General features: G+C 51.0%; 1 protein-coding gene across 3 annotated transcripts; it reads left to right on the top strand.

The window, feature by feature from the left end:
* The first annotated feature begins 2,880 nt into the window (after positions 1-2,880).
* Positions 2,881-15,845, top strand: Hnrnpl (heterogeneous nuclear ribonucleoprotein L). Of its 3 annotated transcripts, XM_032894034.1 has the most exons (13): positions 4,878-5,135; positions 6,961-7,079; positions 7,541-7,778; positions 7,893-7,978; positions 8,641-8,737; positions 8,822-8,894; positions 12,016-12,087; positions 12,199-12,479; positions 13,699-13,820; positions 14,112-14,313; positions 14,846-14,903; positions 15,018-15,113; positions 15,473-15,831. In XM_032894034.1, the coding sequence occupies exons 1-13, from the start codon at positions 4,878-4,880 to the stop codon at positions 15,529-15,531; spliced, it is 1,761 nt and encodes a 586-aa protein (XP_032749925.1). In that variant the 3' UTR covers positions 15,532-15,831. The 3 variants fall into 3 exon arrangements, with proteins under 3 accessions (XP_032749926.1, XP_032749925.1, XP_032749924.1); XM_032894035.1 differs by lacking the exon at positions 4,878-5,135 and adding an exon at positions 2,881-2,972 and having other exon boundaries at positions 12,016-12,479; positions 15,473-15,845; XM_032894033.1 differs by having other exon boundaries at positions 12,016-12,479; positions 15,473-15,845.
* Positions 15,846-17,022: the final 1,177 nt, after the last annotated feature.

Genomic DNA, 17,022 nt, shown 5'->3' with positions numbered 1-17,022 from the left:
GGAGGCAGAGGCAGAGGAGGGAGGCAGTCGGATGTCTGCGAGCTTCAGGCCAGCCTGGTCTACATGGACCCTGTCTTGAACAAAACAAAACCAACAAAAAAAGAGCACCGGCTGCTCTCCCAGAGGACAAAGGTTGGCTATCCAACACTCGCCATGACAGCTCACAACCATCTGTAACACCATTCCAGGGGTTTATGTAATGATCTCCTTTGGCCTCTAGGCCATACTCCCATGTGGTGCACAGACACGCAGCCAAAACACCCATTCACAGAAATACAAGTTTAAAAAAAAAAATCGGGCTGGAGAGATGGCTCAGCGGTTAAGAGCACCTGACTGCTCTTCCAGAGGTCATGAGTTCAATTCCCAGCAACCACATGGTGGCTCACAACCATCTGTAAAGAGATCAATACCCCCTCTTCTGGTGTATCTGAAGACAGCTACAGTGTACTTATATATAATAAATGAATAAATCTTAAAAAAAAATAAATAAAAAAAAAAAAAAAAAATCAAGGGCTGGAGGGCTCAGCAGTGTCTGAAGACAGCTACAGTGTACTCACATATATAAAACCAATCAATCAATCAACAGGGAAGCTGAGCACCATGGACCGTGGCTTTAATCCCGGCATTCAGGAGGCAGAGGCAGAGACAGAGGCAGAGGAACATCTGTGAGTTCAAGACCAGCCTGTCTACATAGAGAATTCTGTCGGCCAGGGACATATATATTACATTACACTTGCCTCTGCTTCCTGAGCGCTGAGACTTAAATGGTGCACTACCATGCCTGGCTCAGCTAGGGCTATACAAAGGGAGTTTGTCTTAAATAAACAAAACAAAAAATAACAGGGAAGACACAGGAGAGCAAGGCAAAATCTGGGGCTGTCGTGCCCCATGACTGTGAGGAGGAGGTTTTTAAAATATATGTTTAATTATATTTCAATATATATTATCTTATATGTAATGAGTGTTTGGCCTGCATGAATACCTGTGCATGGTGTGTATGCCTCGTGCTTGGGGAAGCCAGGGGAGTGTATAGAATCCCCGGGGAATTGGAATCACCATGAAGGTATTGGGAGTTGAACCCGAATCTTCCGGGAAAGCAGCCAAGGAAACCTGAGCTGCTAGGCCATCTCTCTCCAGTCTGCAAGTGTTGATTTGCTCACTGTAGTGCTGTGTATGGAAGTCTCCTTTCTGCACACAATATGCAGGAGCTCTGCCACTGAGCTGTGCTTCCCAGCCTCTCGCTGGAGGATCCTAGCAAGCTGTCTACTGCCGAGCCACAGCCCTGGCCCTGGAAGGGTTTTATTTATGATGTTTATGTATTTGTGTGTGCATGGGTAGGGGTGAGGTTTGGGGGGCCATGGTATATGTGTGGCTGTCAGGGGTGGAGTCAGTTCTCTCCATTATTACTGGGCTCCGGGGAATATAATCACATCACCAGGTTCATGGACCAAGCAGCTTGCCTGTCTGACCAGTCACTCTGGCTGGATTACCTTGATTTGTTCGTTTGTTTGTGTTTCTTTTTTAAAAAGATTTATTTATTCTATATAAGCGCACACTTTCACTGTCTTCAGACACAGCAGAAGAGGGCATCAGATCTCATTACAGATGGTTGTGAGCCACCATGTGGTTGCTGGGAATTGAACTCAGGACCTCGGGAAGAGCAGTCAGTGTTCTTGACCTCTGAGCCATCTCTCCAGCCCTTGTTTTTGTTCCTTGAGAAGACAGGATCTCACGTGCTCAGGCTGGTCCTCGATGCATTACGAGTGGAGGATGGCCTCATACTCAGTTCTCCGAGAACTGAGATTACTTCAAGAGCGGAGAAGTGAGGTGTGCTGATGGCACCCTGAAGTTCTGGCTAGGAGGCCGGGTTTCAAGGTTAGACTACATCAAGAAGCGGCTTCAGTAGCTGAGCTGGCTTTGTCCTTGTACCACTAGGGAGGATTAGCCAATTTAGCAGGCCAACAGCAAGGAGGCTCATTTCATAACCCTTTCTGTCCCAGTGTGGTCCCAGCATTCGACGGGAATCCATGGCCTTCCAGGTAGCCTTTAAGGCAAAGTGTTCCAGTTTCCTGGCCTGCTTTCATTACTTCTTTCCTTGACTATAACCTTGGGAACAAAAAGAGGGAGTTTCTGTGACAGGGCAGTTGTTGCTTGCCCACACCCGTTTCTCTCAGGCAGTATACATAATTAAAACTGTGAGGAGGCTTACAGACTAAAATGGCTAAGAGGTGCCACTGGAGTCAAAGGCAGTTGGATGAAAGGGAGCAAGGACAGAACTAGACTGGAGAGTTGCCTCAGCCGTTAAAAGCACTTGTTGCTTCTGAAGAGGGCCAGGGGTTCAATTCCCAGCACCCACACGTAGCCGTAGCGGGTGGGTAACTCCAGTCCCTGGCGATCGATCGGACCCTCTTCTGACCTCAGCAGGCAGATTTGGGTAGGTGGGGGTTTACAGGAGCTGTTAGAGTCAGATGACCTGCGTGTGGACACCCCTAAGCTGTCCTTAAATTCAAAACTCCCTCCTCAGCTGCATAGCTGAACCTGAGCGTGGGGTATAACCCCTGTGCTTAGCCATGGTTCACCCTGCATCAGTTTCCATGTCAAACAGCAGCTTGTGGCATCCTAGGTCCTCTGAGCCTGCTTACCCATCTGTACAACAAACATGTCTACATTTATCTCCAAAACACTCGGCAAATGGGGGAAAGTGCCACGTAAACCGCAAGCCACTGGAGGATTTATTTCCCTGGGTAGGGTGGAAAGTGGGATGGAGGGTGAGCAAGAACACGGAGCCCGAACAAACACAGCCGCTCAAAGTTCTTCCCATTCTGTTCCAGACTCGGTATCTCTCTCAGTCCCCCTTTCCCCTAGTGAAAAGAGGTCGTGGTCCCTTTAAGGTCCGCCCCTCCCTCCCCCAAAACTTCCCAGTGTCTGCTCTTTTCGATCCCGGACGGCCGGCCAAGCTCGCCGCCGAGCTGGTAGGGGACAGGGCAAGGGGTCCGGGAGGGACGTGGGAGGGTGGGGGGACCAGCGGGACGCACGCCGCGCCGGCGGGAGGGCGGGGGTCAGGCTGCGGGAGCAGCGGGCACGGGCACCAGAAGCTGCCCCGAGCGCGGGTAGTGTACGAGCGGCTAGCAGTGAACACGGTCTAGCCTAGTGCGGACAGCGCGCCGGAGTGAGGGGCGTCGGGGCCAGGCAAAGGGGAGGGATAGGAGACCTCCCGCTCCCCTCCCCCACTACCGCCTCTGACGTCGGCGCGGGACCCCGCCCTTCTGCGGGAGCGGCCCGCCCCCCGCCCCCGCGCGTCACCTGCTGCGCCGCGGCGGCGTACCCATCTTGGGAGTTCCTGCTTTGGAGTGTGTGTGTGTCCGGTGAAATTGGTGGAGGTCCATTTATATCCTCATCAGCCTCCACCGCTTCCAAACTTTTTTAATTAGGAGAATCCCTGGGTAGCCCAGGGAAGCCCCGAGCTCAAGGCAGTCCTGCCCGACTCCAGAGCGCTGGAATTATAGGCTTGCAACCACCACGCCATGCTCAAAACTTCTCCCAACACACGGGGTTCCGTTCTCTGAGCCTTTACTCACATTTCAAACTTAGTCCCAAGCGGATGTCCGCTTTGGGAATGACCTGGTGGAAAGGCCACAGCACGTTTTGGGGCGGCCTATGAATCTTAAACTGTCTGAAGACCTGTGTGTGTCTGTGTGTGGCCGGGGTAGAGATGTGCCGTGTCTGTGCTAGGCAAGCGCTCCATTGCTGAGCTACGTCGCAGAGTCTGACTCCCTAGTGTCAGTGCGTTCCCTGCTCGCTCACTTAAGGCTTCCAGGATCCTCAGAGGGAGACCAATCGCTTCAGGGCAATCTCCAAGGAGCGAGTCTAGGCCACAAAGCACTCTCGAGAACGCGGGGTGCTTAGCTGCCTCGTGCGAACCGAGTTAAACTATAAAGATCTGCCAAGGTGACTGAATTTAGGGTGAAATGACGGTGCCTGTCAGGCACCGAGTGCTTTATTAGTGAGAAGTGTCAGATTTGGAGGTTCTCTTTAAAAAAAAAGAGTAACTTCCAGTTTAGGATAGAGTAAAGGTGAAGTAAACGTTCTAATGGGTTAAAGCTGCTTCAAATTGCTGTCTTGGTCTAGAGTTGGGGAGCTTGCAAACAACAGGCACGCAAAAGATCGTCTGGGTAGTCCAGTAGTCTTATCCCTGAGAGTCACCTCTTTTACGGAGACCCCCCAAAAGTACAGTAGCGCATGCGCCCTTTACGGGGACCGTTCCTAGATTGCGCCAGAGAGCGCCTACGGGCTCTCCTTTTTCACCAATCAGAAGCTATCAGTCGTCCTATACCATCTGGCAAGAGGGTATTCTTTCCACTCTCCATTGACCAATCGAGTGGTGACGTAGGAGACGGGCACCTACGGGACCCATTGCGGGAACTCAAGAGGGAAGGCCTTTCTTGTATCCCAGCGGAGTGGCGCGGGAAGACGGTCGCTGTGACTGGGAGACTCAAGGATTTCAGAGTGACCGATTAGCTAGGAAACCAATGAGAGCAGGAAGGAGGCGGAGCTTCGGAGGCCCACTTCCATTTGCTGTCTGTGGGAAGGCGGAGCGATCCCAAAAACCTGGCCTATTAAATCAGAGTTTATTTTAAGGAGGTGGGGCCTGACGGAATGACTGTCAGGAAGCATCCACCTATAAGGAGTGCGACTGGCGAGTGGGGGCGGTCTTTCCAATAGAACGGCGTGTGTGCTATCCAATAGAAATGAGCCGTACGGAAACTTCCCCTCCCCCCAAGCTAGGGCCAGTGGCTCCCCCTATCGGGTGGGGGCGGCGAGTGACGGGCGTGTCCCTCCCCCAATGAGAGGCGGGGGGAGGCGGGTTCTGCGCCGCCATGTCGCGGAGGCTGCTGCCCCGGGCGGAGAAGCGGCGTCGGCGGCTCGAGCAGAGGCAGCAGCCGGACGAGCAGCTGAGGCGGGCGGGAGCGATGGTGAAGATGGCGGCGGCGGGCGGCGGAGGCGGCGGTGGTCGCTATTACGGCGGCGGCAACGAGGGAGGCCGAGCCCCTAAACGGCTGAAGACTGAAAACGCCGGCGACCAACACGGAGGAGGCGGCGGTGGAGGATCCGGGGCGGCGGGCGGCGGCGGCGGGGTGAGGCTGGGGCTTTAGGCTCCCGGAAGGAAAGGGAAATTTCGTACTTTAAAGCTATTTATTTTTACGGGGGGGGTAATCTGTGCGCACGCGCTGCAGCCCTCGCGGTTTTTGGTGGGGTGGGGGAGGGGCAGGCGTTGGGCAAACGGCGGGGTTTGCGCGAGGACAGGCACTTGCGCGTGCGCGCAATCCAAAGCGGGGCTTGAGGGGGCGGAGGAAGCGGCTGGCTCTGCAGGCACTGAACTGCGCAGGCGCCGCGGGCCGGCATGTGGGGGGCCTAGGCACGCGGCCGGCCCGTCCCCCCCCCTTTTTTTCTTTCTGTGTCCCTATGCGCAAGCGCGTTTCTACAACTAGCTTTAGTGAGCGGGAAGCGGATGGGCGCAGGCCTGACCTGATGGCCTTAGTCTTAATCGCGATCGCATCCATATAGAAGTTCCCAGACCAAACTAACCTCTTCTGCTGTGTGTGCTTTGTAAAACGGAAGACGGTTTATGAAAGACAACTGTTTGGAAATTGAGTCAAGCTTAGAAATTTATCACTCGGTTTGCTCAGGGTTCCTGCAGAAGGGAATTTATAAACTAAATTATATATGGTCCGGTGGCCATAGACGGAGGCTATCGGCCTGTTTAGTCTTCTGAAGGTCACGATTGTCATTTCTGAATTAGGGTGAGGTCTGCATTCCTTTTAAAAGTTTTTATTAAAGTCCTCGCGGTGGTCATAGTGTCACAGGCCTTTAATTTCAGCGGTCTGGGGCCAAGGCCGGCAAAATCTCTTTGAGTTTGAGGCCAGCCTCTTCTGCATAATTAATTCCAGGCCAGGCAAGGGTATGTAGTGAGACTCCTCTACAAGCCAAACAAACAGTGCTCTCTTCTTCGGGCTGCTTCTCGTGCTGTAGGCATTTATTACCTTCTCCCTTTTGTTAAAATGTTAGATTTTTCGAGTATTTGAAGAAGTTTTAGTTAGGTCTGGTATGTTAACTGCCAAGCTAGACGACTGCAGCTCAAGATATAGGAGAGAACAGGCTTCAAAAGGTTGTTCTCTGAACATCTCAGAGATGGGTTATGTGATGTGCCTTACCCCCGTTCCCAATAATTTAAGATGAGAGATAGCTCTCGTTTGGTGTTGGTGGCGTGGGGGATTTTATAGACCCCCTTTACAAAGCAGAAAAGACACTGGGTAAATTGGGTTGAGGATCACAAGTGATTGACAGGGCTAGGATTAGAAGTCAAGGCTGTAGAAGACAAACCTCGGCTGGAAACAGCCAGGAAGGGTGTGCCTTGTGTGGTTCACGCCTGAGAAAGAACCCACTAAGGTTCATAGGTTTCTGCCCAGTGATCTTCAGGCAGGAGCATGGGCCCAGAGTCTAGGAGGCTGAGGAGGAGGGGAGGAGCTGTGGTAGATCTTACAGGTTGGGATAGTTCAGTGTGGAAGACCTTAGCATAGAGAGAATAAGACAGGAAGGGCATATTGTCCTGGAAGCCATGTGTCTGGAAACACTTGGTCTTTTACCCTGACTGGACTTGAAGGTGACTTGTGGTTTCAGTCATTCATTAGATGACCACAGCTTGCCTAGCCAGTGCAGACACAAAGAAGCTAGAGCACATGCAGAGAGCATTCTTAAGACTAGCTCTCCCTGTGGGGGTGGCCCCTTTCTAAGCCGCCCTTCCTGCCGTACTTTGACTCGGAGTTGGGTTCCAGGATGTGTCAGAGTGTGAGCTCTGGATTGCCCTACATTTAGCCTTGCTTATCACTAAGCCTTGAGACTTTTGGTGATCAGTTGCCACTGTATTGGGGTCCCTCTTCTCACTGTGTCTATCTTTTTCAGGAGAACTACGATGACCCCCACAAAACCCCTGCCTCCCCAGTTGTTCACATCAGGGGCCTGATTGACGGGGTGGTGGAAGCCGACCTTGTGGAAGCCCTGCAAGAATTTGGACCCATCAGGTACTTCTCGATGCCAGGGTTAGAGCTCCTTAGCGTCCCTGAGTGTCACTGCTGTCTGGTTCTGAGCAGTGCGGGCTCTGTGACTGTATCCTGTGACTCAGAGAGTTCACTCTGGCAGTGTTTCAAGTTTTAGTTCCTTATTCCCCCATTTCTACCCCACCCCTGTGGTTCTAGTCTCTTTATTCTCCTAGTGATTTCTGGCTGTATGACCAGACCAGGTGCTTGCTGTGAATAAATGTAATAAAACTGCTCTAGATTCCTTCTCCCACAAAGTTGCCCAGGCAGTGATTGATTAGGACTGTGATTTGCTCAGCATGGCAGTCTCTTCTGACACAGGAGAGGGGCCAGAAGGGTAACTGGCTTGGAGTGTTGGGGGTAAGAGTTCAGAAGACCAGGAATCGGTTCACAAGTTGACTGGTTCCTTTCCCCCAAGAGGACTAAAGCCTGTCTTTTCTCTGCAGCTATGTTGTGGTGATGCCAAAGAAGAGGCAGGCACTGGTAGAGTTTGAAGATGTGCTGGGGGCTTGTAATGCAGTAAACTACGCTGCAGACAACCAGATCTACATTGCTGGTCACCCTGCTTTTGTCAATTATTCTACCAGCCAGAAGATCTCTCGCCCCGGTGACTCTGATGACTCCCGGAGCGTCAACAGTGTGCTTCTGTTTACCATCCTGAACCCCATCTACTCCATAACCACGGTATGTGCTGAAGGCAATCCTACAAGCTGCTCTGGGATCTCCTTTCCCCTCTTGTCCCAGGTCCGTCCTCAAGCCAGCCAAGGCCCCTTATCTTGCCTGTTTTTGCTTTCGTAGGATGTTCTTTACACTATCTGTAATCCTTGTGGCCCTGTCCAGAGAATTGTCATTTTCCGGAAGAATGGAGTCCAGGCTATGGTGGAATATCCTTTTCTGGGAAACTGGTCTCCTTTGTATCTCAGGGCTTAGCAGAGAGAATTCATGCCACATACCTTCATGGAGACAGTTATGTACGAGACTGAACAGGAAGCCTCACACTGCAAATCTTAAAAGACCAGGCTATGAGGCGTATATAACAAGTGATGAGTGTATATTCTGATGGGATGCTATTTGTTTGTGCGCTGTGTAACCCCTGGTGAGAATTTAACCCTGGGCTTCGTGTAGCCCTGCAAGGGAGACACCCTCTTGCTTTGAGGTGGTTGGGTCCATTCTGTGTCAGAGGAGAAATCAGAAGACTCCAGAATGACGTGAAAAGGGGAAGGTTTCGATTAAAAATGGTTTGCTGGGGCCTCCTTGATCAAGTTGCAGTGAGAAGGTACCTTTAAAAGTAGGCAGAGTTTAGGTTCAGATACACTGGGTGACATGAGATAGTGTTGCTGCCGTCCTGTTGGTAGTTGGGATAAGGGTGCAGATCACAGTGAACCCTAGCCAATGAATGACTGCTTCCTGAGGGCAGTCCCTGTTGTATGTCCATAGCTTTTCCCTGGGTCTGTAGGTGGTACTGTGTTGTGTGGTCCTTGTTTTCTTGGGCAGTGTAGTAATTCTTTCCGGAGCTCCACAGTGCTGCTTCCTTAAGTCCTCCCACGTTTGATTCTGTGCAAAGTGCCCAGCGCGCCAAGGCCTCACTGAATGGGGCTGACATCTATTCTGGCTGTTGCACTCTGAAGATTGAGTACGCAAAGGTAGGTCCGGGAAGTGACTGCTCTATGTTGGTTACCTGGTGAGATGAGGCACAGCCAGTTTCAGACTTTGTCTTGTCTTTGCAGCCTACACGTTTAAATGTGTTCAAGAACGATCAAGATACTTGGGACTACACAAACCCCAATCTCAGTGGACAAGGTAATCCCGATGGCTACTTTGTTCTAAGTACAGCGCCTTGGCTCTTCACTCGACTAGTGTGCTTGATAGACCCAGGCTCAGGGTTATGTAATGCCATTGGGCTCTTTGTGGACATGGGAGGGCTGGGGCTGCGCCTTGGGCAGGGTGGGAACAAGGGCATCGCTGAGGAGGAGGCTGGCAAGAAGGGCAGAAATGGGTAGCAGCTCCAAATGATTTTGCCACCTTCGTTCTAGAGCCTGGTTAGGGTTGCTGGAAGCTCCATTCCCTGGAAGATGAGAAAAGGTCCCTCGATCTCCACTGTCAAAGAGGGACTGAAGTGGGGGTGTGTCAGCAAGAAGGGGTGAGCTCTGCTAGGGTTTTGAAGCACAGCCTCCAAACAAGTAGACCTCGTAGACCCAAGTCGGACACTTGGGATAAGCCGAGGGCAGATACTACTGGTCTCCTTTGTAGAGGGGACTCAGCGTCTCTTCGGGGTCCATATGTACAACCAACCCCCTTTGTAGTGTTGACAAGAATGGTTTGCCTTTGGTAAGTGGGTGAAGGATTATCTTTGAAAAACAGCGTCACCCCTGTGAAAATCAGCGAGATTGGCCATCTCTTGGTCTGCTAACGTCGTACTAGTTCTTGGGCTGTGGGAGGAGGCTTGATGGCTGACATTGCAGAGGCTCTGGGAGACCAGAGACTCACCCTGTACTTGTAGGTGGGCCTGTCTTGCTTGCTTTGCAGCTAAGAACCAATGGGCAGGGTGGGCTAGGCTCTCCCAAGGACCCTCAGAATTGGCCCCCTGGGCCTGGCTGCTCCCTCCAAAGGTCAGAGGCAAATTATGACCAAGTGAATGTACCCGAGCGGGCAATGGCATTACATGACTGCTGACAGAAACATGGCAACCAACCATTTCTTCTCCAAGGAACACAAATAGAAGATGTGCAGACCGGCAGGGGCTAGTAGCAGGGGCTGGCTGTGCATTGGTTTTGATGCCTCTCAGCTTGGGCTGATGAGGTAACCGGGAGTGAGGGCGGTGCTTGGCCACCCCCTCCGGAACCACACTTCAGCGGCTCTGCCTCTGCACATTGCGCACCAACACACAGGGCACAAAACCACTAGTTCTTCCTGGAGAACAACATGCAGCCTCCACCACGTTCCCAGAAACAGCCGCAGATTGAGCTCACTACATCAAGAACACAACACCGCGCTCCAAGGAACAGCTACAAGCACAGAGACAGAGGCAGACAGAGACAAAGAAAGAGACGCAACATGGCAGCAGACACTGCTTTTTTATTAAACATAAAAAAAGTCAAAATCCAAGCAAACTTGAACCCAAGAATGTACACAGAAGTAGGAAACACAGAACAGAGCTCGCCCAGCCAGCCAGCGGTGCTCTTTTCGGAGAACGATTCGATTCATAGACTGAAGTAGATACCATGGGCCTCCAAGACAATAGGATCCTCTCCATTCCTCGCCATGCGGGTTTTGTTTTTAAGTCCTTTGGTTTGGGGCGGGCCTTCTTTTTTTCTTTTGTTTTTTGATTTTTTTTTCTGCAGTCATCCATCGGCTGCCAACACAGTCTGCACCAACTGGAGATCAGAAATAAATTAAACCACAACAACAAAACTCAGAAAACCAAACAGACCTAAAATCAAAACAGCTCAGAGGCACACAGTTACCTGCTGGTGGGTAACCGGGCACGCTACCAAGGCCAAAGCGCAAGTATAGTGGGGCCACTGGCACACTTCATACCAGGAGACACGCACATGGAGCGCTACACAGCCAGAAGCACCGCACTGCAGCACACAATGTGAGGAGGTGACAACATGGAGGGACACTACCCACTTCATACACCTTTATTTCCACTTTTCTGGTATCTTCTGAGGACAGAACATCTGTGAGCCAATTGTGATTTAATCAGAACGTTGACTTTTAAAACGGTTCTTTAAAGAAAATGTAGCGGATGTATGCCGTGACTTGTATTTATGACTGTAAAACCATGTGATGCAGGGTCGCAGTGTATGTTTGATGGGACGCCATCTTTCAGAACTGTGCTAACTCACTGTTGAAGCGTCCAATGGTAAGAGAAAAATACAGACTTGTTTTTTTGTGACAAATGGACATTGTACTCTGTACTACTGCTGTAAGTAGCCCTTTCCCATCTTTGTAATGACTTGAACGACAAAAGTTCAGGCAGGGTGGCAGGAAAGGGCAGTGGTTCCAAGCCCTGGGTCTCGGTACCACCTAGACCTGGACTGAGGTCTGGCTCGGCCACTGATTTGCAAGTGTCCTAACGCTCAGTGAAGAGTAACTGCTCTAATTTCTTATCTGTAAACTGGGGCTAAGAAATGAGTACCTACCTCATAGGGTTGTTGTGAGGAACTCAAGCTGTGACGTCTGTAAAGTGCTTACCAGTGTCTGCCACTTAAGCGCTGAACTAATGGTTAATTGAGAACTGCAGCTGGGGTCGGGAGGGGGCTCTGCGCCATTGTTGGGTCTGAGATTGTTGATGCCTTGTATCTACCTAACTGCTCTTTGAAACTGATTGTGCTGTTGCCCTGCTTGTCAGCTCCTACAGTCCCTCGCGGCTGGATGGGATGTGGAGGGTGGCAGTGCCCAGGGTTGATAAAGGGGCCTGGAGTGGAGCCTTGAGCTTCCGGAACATAGAGGCACTGTGGGCTGTTCACCTCATTTCTGTCCATCTTGGATTGCTTAATTTGGTTGTTGCCCTTCATCTTTCTCCCTTCATTGGGAATTACTTGTTAAAACTGCTCTTCCTCTCCATATGTAATCTGCCCATGCCATAGTTCCCTAGATGGTCTGGGAGCTGGGTGGATCCTGCCTGTTCTCTACTATATATAAGCCACAACGTGGCAGGCGGTGTAAGGAACCCCATATCCATAGCCAAGGAGAGCAGTTGCTCTGTGCGCACAGGGGAGGGAGAGTAGACCCAGCTGTGAGACCTGGGCTTCACGCCCCCTTCCCTGCACCTTAGGAAGGAGGCCCAAGCAGCCCTTATAAGGAGTGAGTCTGTAGCCATGCTCAGAGCTCAGTGGCCTTGAGATTGGCCTCTGTAGTCAGGAATCCGGGGATTCATTTCTTGAGTTCTATTCCTAATTCTGTTTTCAATTTACAGGTGACCCTGGCAGTAACCCCAACAAACGCCAGCGGCAGCCCCCTCTCCTGGGAGATCATCCCGCAGAATATGGTGAGGGCAGGGGGTTCCCCTCCGTGGACTCCCGTGGCTCATGTGCCCCTGCCCGTCGTCCGCCGCGAAAATTCTCACCCGTCCTCCCTCTCTTTCCTTCCCACCCCCCAGGAGGGCCCCATGGTGGGTACCACAGCCATTACCATGATGAGGGCTACGGGCCCCCCCCACCTCACTACGAAGGGAGAAGGATGGGCCCACCTGTGGGGGGTCACCGCCGGGGCCCAAGTCGCTATGGCCCCCAGTATGGTCATCCCCCACCCCCTCCCCCACCACCCGACTATGGCCCCCACGCTGACAGCCCTGTGCTCATGGTCTATGGCTTGGATCAATCTAAGATGAACTGTGATCGAGTCTTCAATGTCTTCTGCTTGTATGGCAATGTGGAGAAGGTGAGCTTTCTTTCCTTGAGCTGAAGAAGGCCCCATATCTCAGATTGAGGGGAGCAAAGGGGAAGGAGCCAGTGAAGTGTATCCTGTGTAGTGGTGTTTCGTATAACGCAGACATCCTGCTGCTTCGTGAGCACTTCTATCTTGAGTTAGCCATGTTAGAGTCAGGAGCCTTATTATCTTTTTTTTTTTAATATTTATTATATATAAGTACACTGTCGCTGTTCAGGCACACCAGAAGAGGGCATCAGATCCCATTACAGATGGTTGTGAGCCACCATGTGGTTGCTGGGATTTGAACTCGGGGCCTCTGGAAGAGCAGTCGGTGCTCTTAACCACTGAGCCATCTCTCCAGTCCCGAGCCTTATTATCTTCAAAGTATTGAGACTTAATATTAAATAGGAAGTTCTAGCAGTATAGGTAGACTAAAAATTGCCTCTGGATAGCTTCAGGTAATCTGGCAACTCTAGACCTTTCTGCATTCTCTGCTGGAAAATTGAGTCTGCCTGGCTAGTGGTATCTTACTTACAACAAACTAGTATAAGTCGCAGATTCATCCAAGTGTCTGTGCTTGGGCTTGGTCCACCTAATAAGAGTTAGATAATAGCCTGGTGTCGTGTATACCTTAGCACTCAGGAGCCTGGGCCACAAAGTGAGACCCAGTCTCAGAGAAGACAGGAAAAGTGTGTTTGGAACGGGAGCATTAGTGCTCTTTCTGTAGTGGTTTGGTTTTTTTTATGTGGAAGTTGGCCTGGTTTCTCAGAGCCTCTGCCAGTATACACTGGTGGTCCATATAAAAGTCTTTGGGTTGGGGTTGGGGATTTAGCTCAGTGGTAGAGCGCTTGCTAGGCCCTGGGTTCGGTCCTCAGCTCCGGGGGGGGGGGGGAGTCTTTGGGTCTCAGATCACTTAGAAGGCCCAGGATTCCTTCCTCAGCACATTTATTGCTACTCTGACAGAATATAACCTGTAGTAGCAAAGTGCTGCTGGCTAGCTTCCTCATTCTGCCTTTGCAGCAGCTCTCCAGTGAGAAAGCTGCTGCCTGGGCTCCACTTGCCCACTTGGGAGTGAGCTCATCCAGGCCTACTTTGGGGTTGTTCTGATCCCCATTCACCTGTGAGGAAATGGAGGTCTGGAACTAGAGCAAGAGTTAGCTTGTAGCTTTTGGGGGAGAGGACCCTGGCAGCTAGACACTGGTGCTAAATTGTGCCTTTTCTTCCTAAGGTGAAATTTATGAAAAGCAAGCCGGGGGCCGCCATGGTGGAGATGGCTGATGGCTATGCTGTGGACCGAGCCATTACTCACCTCAACAACAACTTCATGTTCGGGCAGAAGATGAATGTCTGGTGGGTACTGTCATCACAGGCAGGGACAGGTTGGAGGGGGAAGATGGACAGAGGTGTGGTTTAAGGTGTGATTGCATCAAAGAGTTGACATGGGCAGGAAGGGGTGTGGGGATGGGAGCCATGCACTGCTTCTATGAACCTCAGGAGAAGGGGGTCAGGCTCGTTGCAGCTACGCAGCAGTGTGTGCGTGCGCACAGCAGTATCAGATAGGCCTGAGGCCAGATGAGCTTCTGTGGCTGGCCCTAGAGGACAACTCAGCATATAACAAAGACTTCCTTTCTTCCCTCTCAGTGTCTCCAAGCAACCAGCCATTATGCCCGGTCAGTCATATGGGCTAGAAGACGGATCTTGCAGTTACAAAGACTTCAGCGAGTCAAGGAACAATCGGTTCTCTACTCCAGAGCAGGCAGCTAAGAACCGCATCCAGCACCCTAGCAATGTTCTGCACTTCTTCAATGCTCCCCTGGAGGTGACTGAGGAGAACTTCTTTGAGGTAGGTGTTGTGGAACTAATCTGTCATGACATTGTCTTGTGTTGGGTTTATTTGCGATACAGCAAAAAAGCAAACAAAAACCAGGACAGATTCTTCTACTTGTAGCTGTGGTGGGCAAGAGCAGAGGCATGCTGTGTCCCAGTGTAGAACTCTGCACAGTGCTTTCACATCTTGGCCAGGCAGCCATTACTGTTGGGTTGCCATGAGCCTGGTGGTAAGAGTAGAGTCCAGGCTTCTGGGTGCATAGGTGGCACCAGAAGTGATGCTTTGGAACCTGGGCAGAGGGAGCAAGAGGGGCCCATGGGTGTTGGCCAGCAATTAAGCAGCACCCATCTAATGTTATACCATAGGGTGGCCAGAGTTGGGGTTTGAGTAAGTCTCCTTGTATTTCCTCATTGAGAAGTTTTTCTCTTGAGTCCCAGGTTGGTGGGGTACATTCTACACACACAGAGTTGTAAGAGATCACAGTTGTGTGGTCTGCTTGAGGTCTTCCATGTGGTTTCTGAACTCTCTTACTCTCTTTCTGCATCAGATCTGCGATGAACTTGGAGTGAAGCGGCCAACCTCTGTGAAAGTATTTTCAGGCAAAAGTGAGTCGTGGCACCACTTTCTTCACCCAGCCCTCTGCCCGCTGTGGGTGGTTGCTGGGAGGAGGCTTAGCTTCTGCGGCCCTGCCTAACCCTTTGCTGTCTTGTTTCATTCAGGCGAGCGTAGCTCCTCTGGGCTGCTGGAGTGGGACTCCAAGAGTGACGCCCTGGAGACCTTGGGCTTCCTGAACCATTACCAGATGAAAAACCCAAGTGAGTGTCTTGTGTGTCCTGCAGAATCTCCCAAGTGGCTTGATGTCTTGTCTGGCTGCACGCCAGAGCCATCTTTCTACCCTCAAGATAGGACCCTGGAGACTGCCTTTGTCGCAGACACAGGCAGATGGGACTTGGTCACCAGGAGAGCAGTCTATGGTGGCACTCTCCTGGGAGGCCAGGCTGCCTGTTGGGCTCCACCCACCTGACAACTTGGGAGTTGCTCCCGCTTACGCCGGGTGGTGATGAGTTAGATCCCTGTGGTTGACCTGCAGAGGAGGGTGTGTGGGTGCAGATTGGGATGACTGGTCCATGAGCTCCAGAAGGTTCCAGCCTGACATCTGTCCTCTTGTTTGCAGATGGCCCGTATCCATACACTCTGAAGTTGTGCTTCTCCACTGCACAGCACGCCTCCTAATTAGATGCTGGGAAGGAAGACTCCATCCGAGCAGGAAGATGTTTCTTTCCTTTATGCTGTTGGTTTCTTTGTTTTGTCTTTATTTTTGCAGTTCTTTTTTTCCTTTTAAATGCTAGGTCAGTAGAGGCTTAACCACAACAAATGCTGGAACTCTGGAGGGGGGGAGGGGAACTGGTATCTCCCAAGATTAACCTTCACTTTTTAAAATAACTGTATGTGTGATTCTTTTTTTTCCTGTTCATACATTTGTGCTGCCCATGTATCTTGGCACATTTCAATAAAATTGTTTGGAAAATAAAACTATTCGCTGGGGCTCCCAGGGTGGGGTATCTTGCTTTTCCTCTCTCCCACTTAGCATTCCGAAGAGTGGTGAGCCCAGCCTTGATAGGAACAGGATCTTGAAGGCGAGGCCCAAGCCAGGTTCGTGGTCTGGGTAGTGATTGAAAAGGTGGTGATAGCTCAGTAGTGAGGTGCTGACTTTGTGAGTTCATCCCTGGTCTTCAGGTAGTCCTAGTTTTGTGTGCATTGTATCGAGTCCACAAGCTCGTGCAAGTACCTAGATACAGTTGAACTAAGTGGACTAACCGTGATAATGCACACCTTTAATCCCGGCACTTGGGAGGCACAAACAGGCAGATCTGAGTTCCAGGACAGCCAGACTTACACAGAGAAAACCTGTCTTGAAAAAAATACGGAGTTGGAACACTATTGTGCTCTCCTGTAGTCCAGCTGCTTATCTCTGAAGTGAGTGGCTTGAGACTGACTGATCTCTGCAACAGTATACTGCTGAATGGCAAAATGGCTGCCGAACTCTGTGTCTCTGTGTGTGTGTGTGTGTGTGTGTTGCAGGTAACCACATGGATGGTGGCTTATAACCATCTATAATGGAATCTGATGCCCTCTTTTGGCATGCAGAGGTACATGGAAAAAGAATACTCAGGGGGTTGGGGATTTGGCTCAGTGGTAGAGCGCTTGCTAGGCCCTGGGTTCGGTCCCCAGCTCTGAAAAAAAGGAAAAAAAAAAAAAAGTACTCAGATACAGTAGATCTTAAACTAGGAAGAAAAAAGGCTGGTCTGACACTGTTCTGTATGACAAGTGGCAGCTGGGTCTTGGACCGAGTGTGGTTGAGGTGTGTTGTGGTTTACTTACCTGGTCCTGAAAATAACTTCCAGGTCTTCCTCACATTGATCCTGAGGGGGTACAGTGGGGTGGAAGGATGCAAATTGTTTTGTATGAGGTGGGTAGTCCTGGGATTTAGATGGAAGGCTTCAGTAGAAGCAAAGCCTAGGTGTGGAGCAAAGGTTAAAGTCCTGGAGGGAGGAGGAGTGGGAGGGAGCAGGCCACACTAGTGACAATGGTGACAATGTCCTGGAGAGCCTGAGTGGGTGGCATTTAAGATCTGAAGTTCAAACCCCAGTTTGCTGCAAAACAGGGAGATTCAAAGAGTTTATCAAATTCATTTTCTGTTGGCAATTTGATAGATGTATGTAC

Source organism: Rattus rattus, chromosome 2 (genome assembly GCF_011064425.1).
Source record: "Rattus rattus isolate New Zealand chromosome 2, Rrattus_CSIRO_v1, whole genome shotgun sequence".
In the NCBI taxonomy this organism is placed as follows: Eukaryota; Metazoa; Chordata; class Mammalia; order Rodentia; family Muridae; genus Rattus; species Rattus rattus.
The sequence above is the reverse complement of the archived record's forward strand: the minus strand, read 5'-3'. Positions and strand labels throughout refer to the sequence as shown.

Excerpts from the sequence above, each read along its gene's own strand:
- Hnrnpl (XM_032894033.1), top strand. The coding sequence starts at position 4,878 with ATGTCGCGGAGGCTGCTGCCCCGGGCGGAGAAGCGGCGTCGGCGGCTC. Across the intron at positions 5,136-6,960 it reads CGGCGGGCGGCGGCGGCGGG|GAGAACTACGATGACCCCCA; the intron begins GTGAGGCTGGGG and ends TATCTTTTTCAG. Across the intron at positions 14,904-15,017 it reads GAAAGTATTTTCAGGCAAAA|GCGAGCGTAGCTCCTCTGGG; the intron begins GTGAGTCGTGGC and ends TGTTTCATTCAG.